The sequence below is a fragment of the Oncorhynchus kisutch genome, linkage group LG9, assembly GCF_002021735.2.
Source record: "Oncorhynchus kisutch isolate 150728-3 linkage group LG9, Okis_V2, whole genome shotgun sequence".
Lineage (NCBI taxonomy): Eukaryota > Metazoa > Chordata > Actinopteri > Salmoniformes > Salmonidae > Oncorhynchus > Oncorhynchus kisutch.
The window spans coordinates 31,189,760-31,211,158 of NC_034182.2; the positions used below are offsets into that span (position 1 = coordinate 31,189,760).

The 21,399-nt window shown below is 43.4% G+C and overlaps 1 protein-coding gene across 1 annotated transcript in view; it reads right to left on the reverse strand.

Annotated features, from left to right (window-relative positions):
- Positions 1-375: 375 nt before the first annotated feature.
- Positions 376-21,399, reverse strand: part of LOC116375231 (cell wall protein DAN4-like) — a gene marked incomplete at its 5' end in the record, with an annotated part of 104,843 nt that continues 83,819 nt past the window's right edge. The window contains one exon of the mRNA XM_031831375.1: positions 376-779. Within this exon, the coding sequence (XP_031687235.1) occupies positions 376-779 (404 nt within the window). The remainder of the gene's footprint in view (positions 780-21,399) is intronic.

Below are 21,399 nucleotides of genomic sequence, written 5' to 3' on the forward strand. Positions count from 1 at the left end.
TAAAGCCTTTTCAGAATACTCCAGACACAGACATGATCAGAACTGGGTGGGCACGTTACACCCCCCCCCCCCCCCCCCCCCCATCTCAATTTTGTGACACTGTGCATTCTTAAAGGGACGTGTCGATACTAATGTAGCTACCAAAGAACAGTCTGATGAGGCTTGGAGTATTCATAAGGAAAATGCTGTCATATCTATGTGAATGTGCCGCTTTGGTAACACAGGGCGATTTCTTTGAAATAGAGATAGAATTAAATATGATTGATGTGCAGTATCAAGTAGCTGCAGCTTATAAATAATAATTGTATACCTTCCTGACTTCGAGGACTGCTATTGATACAGCATTTCATGTTGATAAAGCCGCTGCAGTGTCGGTCACAAACGTGTGACAGGTCTGCACTTGAACATGCTAATTTGTCCAGGTATGACTGGGAGCAGTGGCACATCACATCTCGTGACGTACTGAGGGACGTACTGAGGGGCGTACTGAGGGACGTACTGAGGGACGTACTGAGGGACGTACTGAGGGACGTACTGAGGGACGTACTGAGGGGCGTACTGAGGGACGTACTGAGGGACGTACTGAGGGGCGTACTGAGGGGCGTACTGAGGGACGTACTGAGGGACGTACTGAGGGGCGTACTGAGGGACGTACTGAGGGACGTACTGAGGGGCGTACTGAGGGGCGTACTGAGGGACGTACTGAGTGACGCCCACTCGCGCTGGTTTTATGTGAAGCCGGTGCCTAAAGGCTTCACTGTCGACCAAAGGGGCTCGTTCTTTTAAAAGCAAGCAATCAAAGACTTAGTACAAAGATGCATTTATCTTCCCCTGTTGGAGCATTAGGAAAGGCAAATGTATTAATTACAACATTTCATTTGCCTGGTAAATCAAAGAGTGAGGAATGCAGATTGTTAGGGGCCCGAGCCCGTGTAAATAAAAGTGTGTGTGTGGGGGGGGGGGGGGGGACGGTAAAAAAAGAGAGACGTGGGGAAAGAGTTTGTGCGATCAAATTGCGATATTGTCTTGCTCCGCGGGGTAGAGTGGGACATAATGGCACTTCATTTCCAAGCTGATTGACACACTGCCCGGTGGCACTTCGACTGCCAGACAGACGCTCCATGAAAAGCCCCTCTCCTCTTTCTCTTTTTGTTGCACGGCGAATAAACCACCAGCAAAATCAGATTATCATCAGGAGAGATTTATGGGAATGATACAACAAAATGCGCCGGCGAGGGACTTCCGCAATGAAAAACTCAAATGTTGGGTCTTTGGAGAGCCACTCGTCACATTTAATCTAGGAGTACAATCAGGCCGGCTTTCTGAGGGCATTTGTCTCAATTCAGGCCCGGAATGGGGAAGTATGTTAATCAGCACAATAGCTGGGAAGAAAAGTGGAGGAAGGTTTCAAAAGGGCCCACTCTAATGTGATCCAACAGAAAAACATAGCCTCCTTTTCTCACTTCATCACGTGAGCTTCAGGCGAGACAAGAGCATCTTTAACTGATCGTTTCTCAGGACTATAATGGTATTTGATGGAGCGACCCAGACAACGAGGAGGTCGTGTGGTAGATACATTACATCATACTAAGGCACATAATGAATGTTTAGTGCCTGAATGACTGATGCAGGTTGTAAAAAAAAACGAATAAAGATGCCATGTGGTTGTACTATACGGGACATCTAAATATTAATTTGTGCAGGTAGACTTTGCAAGGCACCTCTCTGCTATCAGGGTCTCAAAGGGGTGTTAAGTAATGCATTTTTATTATTGGACCATGCATGGTGCCACATTGGCGGCTTTATCAGGAAGTTGGTGTAGGGATGGTATTCCGCAGGCCGGGCCAGAATTAATCTCCGTCACTTGTCCTCTCAGATTTATACTCTTTCGCTATTAGGCAGCCATGACCCCTTCTTCAATTGCTACTTTGTGACAGCGTTTGTGTTCGCCCTTTCGAAGACCCGCGTGCTTGACATTGAAGTGTTGCTCCTCCTAATCAACGCAGGAAAATAAAAAAACAGAATAATTAAATTTCCCGCAACGAGGGACAAGAGCGACAAGATAGCGGCGGGTCTTGTGTCGTCTTTTTTCCTTCTTCCCCATCCACCCTTTCCGTTCCAAGTCCATTGCGAGAGGAGCGGCTGGCACGGCAACGACTTTGATCAAGAGCAATTCATCTTTCACCAGGAGCGAGGGCAGGCACAGAGGCCTGGGAAGAGAAGAGGAAGCGAGAAACCCTACTCAGTGGTTTTTTTTCTGGTTTAATAAAAGTCAATGAACTAAGTAGACCAGACGCAGTTGCTATTGGGGAGACACCCAGTGAAGTAGACCGAAACTGACAAAAAAAAAAAATGTATCGATTGGAAAACGGGCCTGAGTGAAGAATCTTCATTCATCCACCATCTCTGTCCCGGTCTGCCTGAGAGACAGTAGAGGTAGACATCTAAAACATATAGAGAGACGTTTAAGGAGCCAAATGGGAAAGCTCTATCATCATGAGCTTCTGATTAATGGACGCAGGGGCTTAACCCGGGGGTATCTGATCAGAGGCGCCGTATTGCCCACGTCTTTGACGTTTAGGGGTAGTGCTAGACTGCGCCACTCTCTCCAATCAGCTCGGGCACGTTCATTACTTTAACTGAGACCACCAAGATGGGCACCCCCAGCTTTGGGTCCGTATTTGCCATAGTGTTTAATTACAGATGATTTATCACCAAACTGTCGTTCACTAATTGGCGCCTGTTCTCCGTCTCTTCCCCCACATCCCTCCTGCTGTGCAGAGGGATCCTAACGTCATTATAAAGAGCTCATTTATATTAAAATGAGTATCTCCTCTTAATTCGCTCCATACATTTTAGACACAGCGTGGGGCGCCACGCAGGCATTCCGATCGCACCTGGCTTCCGCGCGGCCTCTGGAATACATCAGATGCTTTACTGCGACGAGAGTTAATGTGCGTTTCATCTTGCTGTGATTGCCCATAAAGATTAAAGAAGAACACGGCTCTGAAAACATACATTAAGAACCGGCGCTTCCACCTTTTTGCCATAATGGAAGTTTAATTTACACTAAATAAATCAAACTTGCAGCTACAGTTGAAGTGGGAAGTTTACATACACTTTAGGTTGGAGACATTAAAACTCGTTTTTCAACCACTCCACAAATTTCTTGTTAATAAACTATAGCTTTGGTAAGTCGGTTAGGACATCTACTTTGTGCATGACACAAGTAATTTTTCCAACAATTGTTTACAGACAGATTATTTCACTTATAATTCACTGCATCGCAATTCCAGTGGGTCAGAAGTTTACATACACTAAGTTGACTGGGCCTTCAAACAGCTTGGAAAATTCCAGAAAATGATGTCATGGCTTTAGAAGCTTCTGATAGGCTAATTGACATCCTTTGAGTAAATTTGAGGTGTACCTGTGGATGTATTTCAAGGCCTACCTTTAAACTCAGTGCCTCTTTACTTGATATCGTGGGAAAATCAAAAGCCATCAACCAAGCCCTCAGAAAAAAAATGTAGACCTCCACAAGTCTGGTTCATCCTTGGGAGCAATTTCCAAATGCCTGAAGGTACCACGTTCATCTGTACAAACAATAGTACACAAGCATAAAGACCATGGGACCACGCAGCCATCAAACCTCTCAGGAGACGTTCTGTCTCCTAGAGGTGAAGTACTTTGGTGCGAAAAGTGCAAATCAATCCGAGAACAACAGCAAAGGACCTTATGAAGATGCTAGAGGAAACCGGTACAAAAGTATCTATATCCACAGTAAAACGAGTCCTATATGGACATAACTTGAAAGGCCGCTAAGCAAGGAAGAAGCCACTGCTCCAAAACCTCTATAAAAAAGACAGACTACGGTTTGCAACTGCACATGGGGACAAAGATCATACTTCTTGGAGAAATGTCCTCTGGTCTAATGAAACAAAAATAGAATTGTTTGGCCATAATGACCATCGTTATGTTTGGAGGAAAAAGGGGAGGCTTGCAAGCCAAAGAACACCATCCCAACCGTGAAGCACTGGGGTGGCAGCATCATGTTGTGGGGGTGTTTTCCTGCAGGAGGGACTGGTGCACTTCACAAAATAGATTGCACCATGAGGAAAGAACATTACGATATATTGAAGCAACATCTCAAGACATCAATGGGTCTTCCAAATGGACAATGAGCCCAAGCATATTTCCAAAGTTGTGGCAAAATGGCTTAAGGAAAACAAAGTCAGGGTATTGGAGTGTCCATCACAAAGCCCTGACCTCAATCCTATAGAACATTTGTGGGCAGAACTGAAAAAGCGTGTGCGAGCAAGGAGGCCTACAAACCCGACTCAGTTACACCAGCTCTGTCAGGAGGAATGGGCCAAAATTCACACAACTTATTATGGGAAGCTTGTGGAAGGCTACCCAAAACGTTTGACCCAAGTTAAACAATTTAAAGACAATGCTACCAAATACTAATTAAGTGTATGTAAACTTCTGACGCACTGGGAATGTGATGAAATAAATAAAAGCTGAAATAAATCATTCTATTATTCTGACATTTCACATTCTTAAAATAAAGCGGTGATCCTGAAATAAACTGAATTTTTTAAATGTCAGGAATTGTGAAAAACTGAGTTTAAATGTTTTTGGCTAAGGTGTATGGAAACCTCAGACTTCAACTGTATTTAAGTAGAAACTAATCTCCTCATTGTTCAATACCAAATTATACTCTCCTCACCGACTTGTCAATCATACTGTTCAAGGAAGTCTATAGTGTTCACTAGAGGCCAATAAGGAAGCAATGGAAATCAACTTTGTGAAAACAGTAATATAAATACACCTAATTAATGAAGGAAGAAATTATTGCATTTTCCCCATGTATGCTTCATTACCTTGCACCTCTGTTGTGCCAATTGAGGTATGACTATAGCTACACATAACTACCTCAACCCCGATCCCCAAAGAGACCAGGCTCTGCACATACAGTACAACCCAATCCGGGTGGACCTCATTTCATTCCAAACTAACATAGATTCCATTCCCAGAAAGGGTTCAGCGATATCCCCTCACTTAGGAAACACACACACACCACAAGATTCATGAAACATGCAAATGGCCCAAGTCCAGATATAAGACATGAGGAGCTGGAGAGAAGGGGGATCATTGGACCACTGAAGACCTGGAAGAGCTCCCCTAGACCAGGGAAAAATAAATGAAAAATAATAACATATCGATTGGCGCAACGTAGCGCTTTCAAAGAGCGTAATGGCCTGATTCCCGGTATTGATCACAGCTGGCTCAGGGGTGGATGGTAGGGTGTGGAGGGGTTAGGAAGGACCCCATAAGAGAGAGATTACCAAAACCATTTGGAGTAGGTTGTTCCTACATCCCTTCAGTGAGATGCGTTTAGACTGTGTCAGGATTTCTCAATTCTGGGTCGAAGGGTTAACCTGCGCCGATCAACACACATTCCGTTATATTGGCAAGGCAGCTCTCAATTTCTGTTTTGAATTTGTGAGGGGGAATTGATATGCCTACTTCCATTTCAGGTTGAGGAGCCTTTTACATTTTCCTGAAAGAGTTTGGTATTTCATCTAGATTTTACATTTCAACAATTGGGTTATATGCTTCCATTTTGGCATCACAGTTGTTGATGTATCCCGTATTTAGGTGTTGAGGTATCCAGTGTTTAGGTGTTGAGGTATCCAGTGTTTAGGTGTTGAGGTATCCAGTGTTTAGGTGTTGAGGTATCCAGTGTTTATGTGTTGTGGTATCCAGTGTTTAGGTGATGTGGTATCCAGTGTTTAGGTGATGTGGTATCCAGTGTTTAGGTGTTGAGGTATCCAGTGTTTAGGTGTTGAGGTATCCAGTGTTTAGGTGTTGTGGTATCCAGTGTTTATGTGTTGTGGTATCCAGTGTTTAGGTGATGTGGTATCCAGTGTTGAGGTGATGTGGTATCCAGTCTTTAGGTGTTGATGTATCCAGTGTTTAGGTGATGAGGTATCCAGTGTTTAGGTGATGTGGTATACAGTGTTTAGGTGATGCGGTATCCAGTGTTTAGGTGTTGAGGTATCCAGTGTTTATGTGTTGTGGTATCCAGTGTTTATGTGTTGTGGTGTCCAGTGTTTATGTGATGTGGTATCCAGTGTTTATGTGTTGTGGTATCCAGTGTTTATGTGTTGTGGTATCCAGTGTTTATGTGTTGTGGTGTCCAGTGTTTATGTGTTGTGGTGTCCAGTGTTGAGGTGATGTGGTGTCCAGTGTTGAGGTGATGTGGTATCCAGTGTTTAGGTGATGTGGTATCCAGTGTTTAGGTGATGTGGTATCCAGTGTTTAGGTGTTGTGGTATCCAGTGTTTAGGTGATGTGGTATCCAGTGTTTAGGTGATGTGGTATCCAGTGTTTAGGTGATGAGGTATCCAGTGTTTATGTGTTGTGGTATCCAGTGTTTATGTGTTGTGGTATCCAGTGTTTAGGTGATGTGGTATCCAGTGTTGAGGTGATGTGGTATCCAGTGTTTAGGTGATGTGGTATCCAGTGTTTAGGTAATGTGGTATCCAGTGTTTAGGTGTTGTGGTATCCAGTGTTTAGGTGATGTGGTATCCAGTGTTTAGGTGTTGTGGTATCCAGTGTTTAGGTGTTGTGGTATCCAGTGTTTAGGTGTTGAGGTATCCAGTGTTTAGGTGTTGTGGTATCCAGTGTTTAGGTGTTGTGGTATCCAGTGTTTAGGTGTTGTGGTATCCAGTGTTTAGGTGTTGTGGTATCCAGTGTTTAGGTGTTGTGGTATCCAGTGTTTAGGTGTTGAGGTATCCAGTGTTTAGGTGTTGAGGTATCCAGTGTTTAGGTGTTGAGGTATCCAGTGTTTAGGTGTTGTGGTATCCAGTGTTTAGGTGATGTGGTCTCCAGTGTTTAGGTGTTGAGGTATCCAGTGTTTAGGTGATGAAGTATCCTGTTTTTTGTGGGTCTGCTGTCCCTGTTAGCCTTTCAAACATAGTGGTTCCCTCCCTAAAGCGGTTAACACAAGTTGATTGGCCAAGACCCTTCATTTTGGTTCAAAAGACAAGATGCTATACAATATGCATGAGATTAGTAGCAGTTTTATAGTAATTCATTAAATGCATATCAATTTCGAGAACTCTTGGCAGTCTGGTAGGTGGTTTCTCCCTGCACATATATTCAGCTGTAAATGTTTGCGGTGAATGGCCTACTGAAAAAGACTTGAAACTGGCCAAAGTTGATTTTTTCAGTGTAAAAAGGCCAACGTATAACCTGGGCACTTTCAAACACTCATCCGAATGATCTTATTCCCAGCTCAAAGAGACAGGGAAATCTATACCTCAATTTATAGCACTTCAATACCACTCTAAAAGTGCATCCAGAAAACAGTATTAAAGGGAGACGAGCTGATTCAACAAACTGAATGATGCCTTTAACTACAGTCGTTTGTTATGAACCTATGTATTGGGTTTGTGAATTGTTGGGGTTTTCTGACACGGCTGATTTCTCCTACTCTTGTCCTCCAAAACCCAGATTTTTAAGAACATATCTTTTTGTTTATTATTTACTATTTTCTAGATTGTTGAATAATAGTTAAGACATCAAGGTAAAGGGTGGCTTTAACACTTTTTGGGTTACTACATGATTCCATATGTGTTATTTCATAGCTTTGATGTCTTCACTATTATTCTACAATGTAGAGTTGCATTATTTTCCAGAGAACGCATAGAGCCTTGAGTTGATTATCACTTTCATACCATGGCTATAAATGAACATATTTACGGCTAGAAATGTATTAATTTGCCAGTTGAAATGTGACAACATCCACTGAAGTAGCTAGCAAGTTAACTAGCTAGCTACATAGCTACAGTAGTTGCCTTGGTAACAAAACAGACTTGCTAGCTGAGCTAACCAAACCATCATCCTAGCTTGCTATTATGAAAATCAAATTAAACAATGTGAATGTTTTCAATCCGATGTTTGCTTTCAAAAGCAGCTCAAAAATAGAATTTGTAAGAATGAACTTCATAGCCATTGAATTATACCGTTCGATTATACCGTGCATTAATAATGCACGCTCTAGAATGCCCGTCAAACAAATATTCAACAATGCCATGGTATAATTAGAAGTAATGGCAGCTAGTCTGATAGATAGACAGGTAGGCTAAGAAACTATTTCAATGTGCTTTCTATTCCCACAACATGTTCAAAAACAGGGGACAAAATATAAAACGTACAAAGCAATTAAAAAGACCAGAGATACCGGTGTCACCTGGATTATGACTGGGTGTGAAACTGTCACAATGCATGTCAGAGTTGCTCGGTTAACAACCCTGCCGGGGGTTGTGCCATCGAGTGTTAGAGGAGCCGATGGAACGTGACACGGGGAGAAATACTGTTGGGAACAGTGGCACGGCCGGATTAGGTTAGCACACTAGGAACAGGTGGTCTTTTATTGGGTGTGTGATACTGTCAGAGCTCCTCTAAAATGTGCTGCAACGCACACACACACACACACACACACTTAGTGTGCAGGGAGGCACAAAGCTTTTTTGTTTGATACCAAAGGGAAACTTAGGCTTCCTCACATCGAAGTCAGTTGTCATGTTGAATGAATGCGCCGCATGTAGGGGGGGTGGGGAGGGTTGGCTAACACTGAGGCAGTTGTTGAGTGACAGAAAGACACGAGGTTACGCAGCTGTCTTATAGGCAGTGACCACAATGGAAGGCTATTCTGGCTAAACGAGGGAAGTGGGGTGCTGGGGCAGTTTCACACCCACAAGCTTCACACCCAACGGTATATTTGCTGTCATTTATGGGAACATATATAACCATGAATAATACACACTCAGGAAGGGATTCAGACTCCTTCACTATTTCCACATTTTGTTATGTTACAGCCTTATTCTAACATGTTCCTCATTAATCTACACACAATACCCCATAGTGACAAAGATAAAACAAGTTCTTAGAAATGTACAGAACATTTAAAACAGAAATACCTTATTTACATAAGTATTCAGACCCTTTGCTATGAGACTCAAAATTGAGCTTAGGTGCATCCTGTTTCCATTGATCATCCTTGAGATGATCAATGGAAACCTGTGGTAAATTCAATTAATTGGACATGATTTGGAAAGGTACAGACCTGCCTATGTAAGGTCCCACAGTTGACAGTGCATGTCAGAGCACAAAAACCAAGCTAAGAGGTTGAAGGAATTGTCCATAGCGCTCCGAGACAGGATTGTGTCGAGGAACAGATCTCGGAAAGGGTACCAAAAAATGTCTGCATCATTGAAAATCGGCAAGAACACAGTGGCCTCCGTCATTCTTAAATGGAAGAAGTTTGGAAAACCAAGACTTTTCCGGGGAAAAGGTCCTTGGTCGGGAAGGTGACCAAAAACCAGATGGTCACTCTGACAGAGGTCCAGAGTTCCTCTGTGGAGATGGAATGTCCTTGAGTAGCCCAGCCAGAGCCCGGACTTGAACCCGATCTAACATCTCTGGAGAGACCTGAAAATAGCTGTGCAGCGACGCTCCCCATCCAACCTGACAGAGTTTGAGAGGATCTGCAGAGAAGAATGGGAGAAACTCCCCAATTACAGGTGTGCCAAGCTTGTAGCGTCATACCCAAGAAGACTCAAGGCTGTAATCGCTGCCAAATGTACTGTGTAAAATGTCTGAATGCTTATGTAAATGTGATTTTTATTTATTTGTAATAAATTTGCTAACATTTCTAATAACCTGTTTTTGCTTTGTCATTATGGGGTATTGTGTTTAGATTAAATTGTGTTTTTCCTCATCAATTTTACAATAAGGCTGTAACGTAAGAACATTTGGAAAAAGTGAAGGGGTCTGAAGACTTCCCGAATGCACTGTTTGTGAGGATGTTTGGTGCTGAAGGCTCTGCCAGTTTAAACAATACATTGTGTACTGTAGTGGTAACATATACAGCATCATATTTCCATATGGATGGGGAGATGGAAATATGCATGGAAATATTCAGCACAGACACTGGGTAATGTACCACCGATTTGATGAAATCTGGAACAATCCGCAGCGCCTGGCTACCATCAAAATGCAGGGATATAAATACCAACTCTGTGATCCAAACAAAGGCGCGGACATATGGGGCTAACTATTGGCCGATTTGTAAGTGAGCTAGGCAGCAGCCCCCGAAACAGATTGGAGGCTATGATTATGATATGCCCGGGATTCCACCAAAACGAATCATTTCAGAGACTGCCAAAATCAGGAACGCCAAACCAGATGAAGTAGTGCTCCTCTCGGACTCGAAGCATGTGGAAAATAATTTGGATGTTTTCATTTTACAGGAGGCAGTTGATGAAAATAGAAGGCCAGTTTGATACAACTCGTTTGGCAGGGATGCCACATGGCAACAGAAGGGTAATGGTAGGGTAAAAGTCATTTGATGCTTCATGTAAATTATTTCTAAATGTAAGCTCTCTGCCCATCGAAAGACAAGATACAGAGAGAGAGTGGTAACTTCACTCAAACACCGGCAGCCAGTATTGTGGGCGCACAGTGATGCCAACGACTTGTGCCAGGAAGGCGTTCCATTCTGCCTTTCATCTCCCTGAAAAAAGAACAGAGAGAGGGGGTCTATTGAGGGTACATATTTCAGATGCAAATTCATCCCAGGGCACCAGGGAGGAAGCCCCGACGGTGCATTGAACCCCATAAAAAAATATATATTGTCAAATAATTCCCGGATAGGTGCAGTGACATGTATTGTTTTACAGGGTCAGCCATAGTAGTACGGCGCCCCAGGAGAAAATTAGTGCCTTAAGTGCCTTGCTCACCTTGTTGGCTTGGGTATTCGAACCAGCGACCTTTCGGTTACTGGGCCGACACTAACCGCTAGGCTACCTGCCATCCACAGTATACTCTCGTTGGACTCTGTATTGCGAAGGGAAACCGATACTTTCAATCCCAGTCTTTCATGGTCCAGAGAATGTGGCTTATTTAAATATGGAGCCAGGCACAGTACATCGCTGCACCTTTATTAGCAGATTTTCATTGATGGTGTCCAACAGCACTTGATCTTTGACAAAACTATCCAACAGATGTAATTCTCAGTAGCGGTGCACTTTTTAAATGAGAAACTCAATGTATGCTAAGAAGATTTGAGTTGCGCTGATTTGAGCCTGGCTGGGGTTTTTTTTTCTTCCAGAGGGGGTCCTTGGGTGAAGTTGAAAAGCACTCTCAGATCATATAGTACAGCCAGGAACAGACAGATCATCTCACCTCTGGAAGAAAGTGTGAAAGACTTGAAGAAGAAAAAAAGAAGCCCCAACAGAAAAGATATGAAGTGATCAAACTAGTTGAGGGGAAAAGTTTGGCCTCTTGGATTTTTCTGGTACATCAAAAATGTGTGATTAATTGTTTATCACCGCTCTGATAAAGAATCGTGGGAGACATTGAAATACATACGTTGAATTTATCAAAACTGTCTCTCCAGAGGGAGTAGTTCTCATTAAAGATACAATATCGTGCCTTCAGAAAGTATTCAAGTTACAACCTGAATTTAAAATGGATTAAATAGATTGTTTTCTCTCACCAATCTACACACAATAATGACAAAGGGAATACTTGTTTTTAGAATGTTTGCTAATTTATTGAAAATGAAATACAGAAATCTAATTTACAAAAGTATTTGGCGGTGATTACAGCTTTGAGTCTTTCTCAGTAAGTCTCTTAAGAGCTTTGCATACCTGGATTGTACAATATTTGCCCATTATTCTTTTTCAAATTCTTCAAGCTCTGTCAAATTGGTTGTTCATCATTGATAGACAACCATTTTTAGGTCTTGCCATAGATTTCCAAGTAGATTTAAGTCAAAACTAACTTGCCCACTCAAGATCAATCACGGCCTTCATTGTAAGCAACTCCAGTGTAGATGTGCAGACTGCTTTCTACCAAAATTCCTCTTGGACTTTGCCGGTGCTTAGCTCCATGCCGTTGTGAATACTTTCTGAAGGCACTGTATGTAACTTTTTAGGCTGCCCAACCAAATGCACATAGAGATGTGCGTTATAGATCTGTCATTCTCGTTGAAAGCAAGTCTAAGCTGTTTTATGTGTGCTATTTCTATACTTTATGTTCTTAAGTTTCATTTTTGTGTCTTTTACTTTCCATTTTGTACACCAGCTTCAAACATTTCATAATATAATATTTTGGGTTGATTGTTGAAAATACATTTCAGTGGTTTAGATGGTAGAGCGATTCTCTACAAATATTTATATCTACAGTATATGCACATATAACATTCTCTACACATCTATATGCATCCTTTGTCATTGCTTGTTTTGTCACAAACTGAAATTAGGCAACTATTAGAATTTTAGCAAACAGGAAATGGCAGAACAATTTCTGCATATTGCACCCTTTAAGATCCCAAGAACAGCTGAACTCATATATTCACAAATAATTCAGGTTCCTGTTTGACTTAACGATTAACTGCAGCAATTTACAGCAAATGGGCTCCTGCACAATATGTTTGGGGGGGGTGTAGATCAAATGAATCCCTGGCCACTGATCTGGAGACAGATTAGGTTTTTTAGCTTGCAATGATTAAGGTCTGAATAGGGAATTGGAGATCAGACCTTAGACCTGCCCGCCTGTTATAATGAGCAGTTAAACGACTCAAGCATTTTGTGGTCATGACCAATTCAAGGGCAGGGGTAAACCACACACACACACACACACACACACCACTCAGAGACTCTTTCCCTCTACCCCTCTCATTTTCCATCTCTCTCTCACACATACCTCATCTCACCTCAGCATGCAGTATATGGATGGTGCTAGAGTATGCTCTGCAGGTCCTGGGCCTGCGTCAGTAGGATTACTTACAGAATCCAAAAAGGACATTTATCACAGCAGGAAGATGAATAGACATGCTCGACTAAACCCACAGCAGGATTGATCTCGCTAAATGCAGAAGTGGTAATAAATTACTCTTTAAAAGCTACTTTTCCATCGAATCGTCCCCCACGCACAGCGATACCTCACAAACCAATAGAAGCAACATGCTGCCGATGAGTCCATTTAACACTAAAGAGGCCTGTTGTGTTGGCGTTTTACACAGTGCCATCCAATCAATAATTAAATAGTACATTCTGACATATCTATATGCATCGATTGTCATGTCCTCACTTCAAAGTGGGTCAACAACATCTTCTAGAAAGTCTTCTAAAAAGTCCACTCTCTTTCCCTGTACCCAAGGTTTGAGCTACCCAGGGTGCTCTGAAGTTGACTTTCATACGCTGCGGCTAGTCGCTGAAGCGATCCCACTTTTCAGAGGGGGGGGGGGGGGGGGGTTATCCTTCGACGCCAGTGGTGCGAGTGGCCGTGTTGTCCTCGTTAATTTTTAAACAGGCCTATTACATAACGGCCCTCTGGTTGGCCCTGTAATTTAAACGGTACAGCGCATGAGATGTGTAGAACAAGTACCGGGGCTAGCCGACGCCCCTGTGGAAGCGCGAGCTAAAGGTTAAAGCAGCAGGTGGGCTTAATATGTCTTAATGACATTATAATGAATAGGGAAATATGGGACATCATTTATTAAACAGAGTCAAGTGTGTCAGGGAAGTGGCGAGGACTCGCAAACGCATTAATTAATCTCCCCGTCTCTCCTCTTCACTGAACGGGGGAGAAAAACGACAGAGGTAATGACAGCCCTGAACGGATGTCATAAATTACCACGGGGGGGGGGGGCTGGAGCCGTAGGGGTCTTGTTCGTCGGTGCCCTCGCACAGTGGCGCTTACTTTCATGCCTCCAAACCGTCACTGGGAGTTTGGGGTTTGTTTCCCGAATCAACCTTGTGCTTTAACTGCTTCCAGTCGTTCTTCAACAAAGTAAAAGGCCAGTAGAATTCTGCTGCTTACTTGTAATGGAAAAGACTTGGTATCACGCAACGCTGGGGTAACTCATCACTCTTGAAAGGCACTTGTCAATCACGAAATGCACGGCATGTGGTTGGGACTTTTGAGGTCCTAAAAAGACGCTCCACACTCTCGACCAACTCCCAAACACGTTTCTACCAAGACTCTCCACGTAAGCACTTGGGCCTGTCCTGATCCCGGTAGTTATAACAGTTTCTCTGTTGAGTTCCCAGGGCTGACATCTCTCCATACACCATCGGGGAACTTCAAAGGGGCCCAGTGCATCGTTCAAACACATCTCAAAGCTTAACATGTAACTCCCGCAGTAAACCAACCCAGGCACTCCAGGAGCTTCACTCTTCAACACACCCACATTCTACCACTAGCAGATTAGCTGGGCGAGAAACCAAACGTTTTAAAAGAGAACTCCCATTTCATCGGGAGGTGTACTTTCTCGACGGCTTGTAGGCATCTTCTTTAATGATGGTAAAAGGCACAACATGCCTTTCACAACATTAGCATCCCAGGGGGTTAAATGTAGAAGAGGACGAGCTCAGAAGGGAAATTTGTTCCAAATTAGCAAATTCTTCAAACGCGAACCCCATTGACTTTGCAATTGATCAAATTTGTAAATTGGTTCCCTTGGTTTACGCCAACACTTCTCAGGGATCCCGAATATCTCCACATTCTGATATAGTACAGCTCACCATCAAATCTCTTTCATGCTTATTTGCTCATATTGCTTATCTCCCGTGACAAAAAACTTGTGCCAGTCTCACGTTCGAGAGTCACCATCGACCAACTGTCCGGCTCAAGCTTGTGATTTTACAGCTTGACGGCCATATGTTGTTGTGGCAATACCCCAAGCCCCCCACACACACACACACACACACACACAAAAGCCCTGCAGCCTTTTTTCCCTCTCTCACTTTCCTTCTAATCTCCTGGTGCTGGTCTGTCAGCATTTCATTATCTGACTTCTGGGGTCAGCCGAGTCAGAGGTCAAATTCACACAAGCTCGGCACAAGCACAACAAAGGCTTGACTTCCTTGAAAAAGTCAATAAGTTACGGGTGGCCCATGTCCTCAGATATCACGTTGGTTTCTCTAACACAAAGATACACAGACACTATTGTAGCACCAGTGTAAACAAAATAACAACTGGGATGTCCATAATCTGTTGGCATAGGTATGAAAGGTGTTCTGGAAATGTTTATATCTCCGCTTAAGTCCGCTTTCCTGAATTATGATATGTAGAATGTATCATTATAATTACTAAAAAGGATCTTGTGCTAAATTTACATTTTAAAAGACATACCAAGACAGGTGTTATGTTTGGTGCCTTTCAAACGCACTTTATGGCAATGCATTTCAATTGGAGTATTTTGACAACACATACCTGAGGCTCCACTCTGGTTGAGACTCAAAAACATGACTTGGCTGGCGCAGCTTGAACCCCTGTGCCTGAAACCAGAGATAAAAGTACAAAAGTGCTATTTTTCCTCTTCATGTGGATTTCAAAGTTGAGCCAGGAACAGGTGCAACACTGTGAAATCCATTTAACTTGTCTCCAGCTCAAACAGGAAGGGGAAGTTGAAACTGGACTGAGCAGAACTCCGGAGCAGTCTTGAAATGATTGCAGACTAAAGGCATGCCCGTGGGCCAGGCACAAATTAGAGGGGAGAATACAGACTCCCTCTTCAAAGACAATTAGTCTTCATATTGTGGTGTGTCCGTTCAGCGAGCTCCCTCCACACTCATGGGACCGCACATGTGGACATGGCTAATAGGCTGTGTTAATGAGACAATCGTTCATTATCAATCTTATATCAATCTTATGGGAGGCCCAGTGGGTGAGCGGGACATCCTGTTGACACGTTTAGAGGAAACGGTTTCTGCCTCTTTCGACCGTGTGTGTGTGTGTGTGTGTGTGTGTAGAGAACTGCTGAGTGACTGTCGCTGAGGGCTAGAGAGCAGCTTGATTCCCTGTGTCCTTGTGGAGGCAGCTAAATTAGAGACACGCGTACACACACACACACACCGCTCGAATCCAGGCCTTTTCTAGCGGGGAAATGCCCTCTTTGTCCCGCGCCACCTGTTCAAAATACTAACAGCGGACTTGTTGCTGACCTCAACAACAGCAATAAATCACTACGCCCGCCCACCAACCCCCTCGCCTCCAACCAGATCATACTCCACGCCTGCTGCCATCTATAGATGTTTTACGGCACATTTTTATTCCCTTTTATTTAGTTGGCGATGGGCAATCTGTTTTTATGCCTGTGCTGCCACCTGGCACTCTCGGTAGAAGGCCCTAAAAGCTGGGACTTATACTGTATGCTGGAACCTCAAGTATAACAAAGCAATCCGTGAAAAGACAACCCCTTTCGCCGACCACCTAGCCTCACTGTTTCTGGGAAAGGCAGGGCGTGTAGATACATCTTACGTCGCGAGATGAGTGACCTTACATTAGGGATGTCCCTGACCCCAAAAAATCTTGGTCGACCGAAAGTTGATTGATCAAATTTGTTATACATGTGTTTCTCCATATATAGACACACCCTATGTGTTTAAATGAAATCAACTTTATGCATTGAGCTTACGGAAATAAGACAAATGCCTCGAGGGCTCCAGAGATCTAGATAACCAGAAGAGAACTCTCCTGAAGTTGCTGATAATAGGCTACACGAGGAGTCGGCAACCTTTCTCATGTGGAATGTCAATTTATCTTACTATTTCTACTCATCTGCATGCTAGTTATGGTTTTCATATGCACATTTTTGTGAAACAGTTTAATTTATAATTCTGTCTTCATATCTCAAAATCATTATCATGTGGTTAATCAAAATTCTAAGTAACTTCTATTACCAACTATATAAAAATAGCCCACATAAAGCCAACAACTAAAAACATTGCAGCCTGCAGGTAGAAAATATCATGATAAAAATAAATATTTAAAAAATCACATTGGCTACACATGGCCTTTCTGCAACAACTTGAAACTTTTTGGTAAGCAGTACTTGACTTGGGCAGGAGCTCACTGGAGCTGAAGACCGGCACCTCAACTTGTCTACTACTTGAGCTCCTGTTCCTCTTATAGAATATTAGCTTTAAAGTGTTATGGAGCTCCTGCACCTAAATAGAAACAGTACCAGCACCCAAAATGAGTACCGGAACCTATTTCAGTCCAAGTCGAGCACTGATATGAAGTAATCAGGTAGAGGCCTATTTTATGACGTTTCCACTGGATCAGAGCATGACATTTTTCCTTTTCACGCTGAGTGGTTATCGAAAGGAAGAGAGCTGGAAAGATTTTACAAATACATTACATTGTAATTCTCAATAGATGGAAAAACAGAGTTTGTTTGCTTGCTGTTTGAGGTGAAGAACACATCACTGAGAAGCTCCACAGGTCATTAGTGGTGGTTCGTTAAGCCAATCAGAAATAATATCAATCAGATCCCCAAATGGGCACATTTATATGCTTACACTTACAAGCAGGCCAGGTAGCTTATTGGCCTACTTTTAAGCGCGTCCTAACTTCACTTTGACAGGAGAGAGGCAAACAAAAGACAATAACTAAATTGACGAAACTCGTAAACGGAATGAAATAAAGCAAAACGACTCTCACAAGTGTAGCATACAGTGGGTTGTGCACTCCGCAAACAATGTGTCCACTCTGACAATGATAAAGGGAAGACTGGATTAATAATATTGAATGCATTCACAGAAATTACCGTAACCAAAGTAACAAACATTGTAGATTCAAAATTAAAGGAACTAACGGTAAATGTGCTACTTGTGGGAAATGTAACGGGGACTTGATATACACTAACTGTGTATATCTGATAGACTATTTGACATCATTTGAGTGAATTGGAGGTGTACCTGTGGATGTATTTCAAGGCCTACCTTCAAACTCAGTGCCTCTTTGCTTGACATCATGTGAAAATCAAAAAGACATCAGCCAAGACCTCAGAAAAAATGGTAGACCTTGACAAGTCTGGTTCATCCTTGGGAGCAATTTCCAACCACCTAAAGGTACCACGTTCATTTGTACAAACAATAGTACACAATTATAAACACTATGGGACCACGCAGCCGTCATACCGCTCAGGAAGGAGTGGTGTTCTGTCTCCTTGAGCTGAACGTACTTTGGTGCGAAAAGTACATATCAATCCCTGAACGACAGCAAAGGACCTTGTGAAGATGCTGGAGGAAACAGGTGCAACAGTATCTATATCCACAGTATAAAGAGTCCTATATCGACATAACCTGAAAGTCTGCTCAACAAGGAAGAAACCACTGCTCTAAAACCACCATACAAAAGCCAGACTATGGTTTGCAACTGCACAAAGATCGTACTTTTTGGAGAAATGTCCTCTGGTCTGATGAAACAAAAAATAACTGTTTGGCCATAATAACCATCGTTATGTTTGGAGGAAAAAAGGGGAGGCTTGCAAGCCGAAGAACACCATCCCAACTGTGAAGCATGGAGGTGGCAGCATCATGTTGTTGGGGTGTTTTGCTGCAGGAGGGACTGGTGCACTTCATAAAATAAATGGCATCATGAGGAAGGAAAATTATGTGGATATATTGAAGCAACATCTCAAGACATCAGTCAGGAAGTTAAAGCTTGGTCGCAAATGGGTCATCCAAATGGACAATGACCCCAAGCATACTTCCAAAATGGCTTAAAAGGAAAACAAAGTCAAGGTATTGGGAGTGACCATCACAAAGCCCTGACCTCAATCCTACAGAAGATGTGTGGGCAGAACTGAAAAGGACTCCTGAACATCTAATCAAATGGCTACCCAGACTATTTGCATTGCCTCCCCCCTCTTCCATGCTGCCGCTACTCTGTTATTATCTATGCATAGTCACTTTAATAACCCTACCTACATGTACATATTACCTCTATTACCTGTACCCCCTGATTATAGCCTCGCTATTGTTATTTTACTGCTGCTCTAATTATTTGTTACTTTTACCTCTTACTTTTTTGGGGGGTATATTTTCTAAAAACTGCATTTTCGGTTAAGGGCTTGTGAGTAAGCAATTCACTGGAAGGTCTACACCTGTTGTATTTGGCGCATGTGACATAAAATTTGATTTGAAACATTAGGAACGCCTTCCTAATATTGAGTTGCACCCCCCTTTGCCCTCAGAAGAGCCTCAATTCGTCGGGGCATGGACTCTACAAAGTGTCGAGAGCCTTCCACTGTAATACTGCCCATGTTTACTCCAATGCTTCCCACAGTTGTGGCAAGTTAGCTGGATGTCCTTTGGGTGGTGGACCATTCTTTATACACATGGGAAATGGTTGAGCATGAAAAACTCAGCGGTGTTGCAGTTCATGACACACTCAAACAGGTGTGCCTGGCACACACTACCCTATCCGTTTCAAAGGCACTTAAATATGTTGTCTTGCCCATCCACTCTCTGAATGGCACACATACACAATCCATGTCTCAATTGTCTCAAGGCTTAAAAATAATTCTTTAAATGTGTCCTCCCCTTCCCCTACACTGACTGCAGTGTCTTTAACAAGTGACATCAAAACAAGGGATCATAGCTTTCACCTGGATTGACCTGGTCAGTCTATGTCATGGAAAGAGCATGATGTGTAGACTCAGTGTGTAAACCCAACCCTCCATTCAGTCTGGAATGATAAAGACATCCCATTCAGTTGTGCAGCACTAGAATAGCCCCCAGCTCAGAGTGCAGTAACTACACGCCCATAAAGGCTCCACGGGAGCTCTCAAGGTGACAGGACTCTTCGGCCGCCCATTTGTTTTCCCATGGGGGAGTTGCGTTGCAGAGTATAAGCTCCCTTGGGAAACAGGGCCGATCACTGCGGCTTGTCGAGAGCGGGTGACCTTTGAACTCCACAGGCAAAGTCATTTTAGACTCCAAAGGCGTGATGGCAGTGCCAGGGATTCCCAAACGCATATCTTTCTGCTGGTGGGCCAGAAGGAATGTGGTGACTGGTTAAGTAGATCTGATCTCATTTCATTTTACTTTTGTTGTTGTTCAACAGGTAGTATTAGACTGTGGTCAGTCATAATTATCCCTCACAGGAACCACCTAAACATTTTGTAAAAAGGTACCTCCTATTCAGTAGAAGAAGCGGGAAAAAAGGCACTGATCATCATTAGCAGAATTATTAGCATAATGGGAGATCCAAGTCTAACCCTGATGCGAGGCTGAGCAGTACGGGGGTAGCCACAAGAGACCCCGAATGAAACTCAGCCCCTGGGCCATAAAGTGTGATTGGTGACATGGGGAAGTGAGGGTCCTTCTGGTCTTCCTCTAGTCTATCTGTTAGAGCAGCCATCCATGCAGGTCTAACTGGGAGGGGGGGGGGGGGGTCTCCACACACTACTGCATTAAGAACAATTAAACTCGGCCCATGCCGGAGTGCCCTGACGCAAAACAGGGGGTAAGTGGATACCGGCACCTGCAATCACCCACAAACTACAAGCTAATGGACCGGAGTCCCTGACCTGGTTGTATGAAGTCTTCAGTGTTCATCCAATAAGGGGAAGGAAACAACAGCTACAGCATACTGCTGTGCATTCTTTAGAGTGAATGTGAACGTATAGTGGGGTGTGAGTTGCAGGGCTTGTCATCCGGTGCAGTATACATATTGTACAGTGGAGCTGGTCTCCCTAGCCGCTCCTGGATTGGCTGTTGGACATTAGTACAGCGTATGCACTCACAGATCGGTCATTGACTTCTCATTGACATGCTTCCTGGCGACTTAACACATACGGTTTGAACGGAGATGGGAAAGCACAGTCCTGCTTCCCCTAAACATGCTGATGCACAGTATATATAGAGGAGAGTTATTCAAGTCAGAAGCGATGACCTCTCAAAGGGGAATGTAATGTGAGAGTCATCCAAGCACACATGAGAGACCGACGTCTCTATTGAGCGGCCTTGAGGGTTGAAACGTCTCTGTCCTCCGAGGAGAATACATGCTTGGAATTGGAGGCATGCACTCCGAAGTCAGCTGATCACATTGTAAGTCATAGGTATTCATGTCATGCTTCTGACGTCGGGGCTTCGGCCATGATTCACCGTGCTACTCTTTGCTAACAATATAAGAACCTGTCCGCTGTAGAAGCCTGTATTGCGGCTCTGAATTGCAGAGCCTTTCTGGAGAATCAGGACAATTACCTGAAGTGGTTATTGTTCTGTTGTATTTTTTTAAAGTTTTGATGTCAGCCAGTCAGTGTGAGAGCCGGGGTACAGGCAAAGCTGAGAGGCGCGTGCTTGCGGTTTTTAGCTCGAGTAAGGACATCCACCTTGCTTGATATGTGTATCTCATAAATAAATCATATTATTATTTTCTTCCACCTCAAAAGGATCTCTCTCTCTCTCTCTCTCTCTCTCTCTCTCTCTCTCTCTCTCTCTCTCTCTCTCTCTCTCTCTCTCTCTCTCTCTCTCTCTCTCTCTCTCTCTCTCTCTCTCTCTCTCTCTCTCTCTCTCTCTCTCTCTCT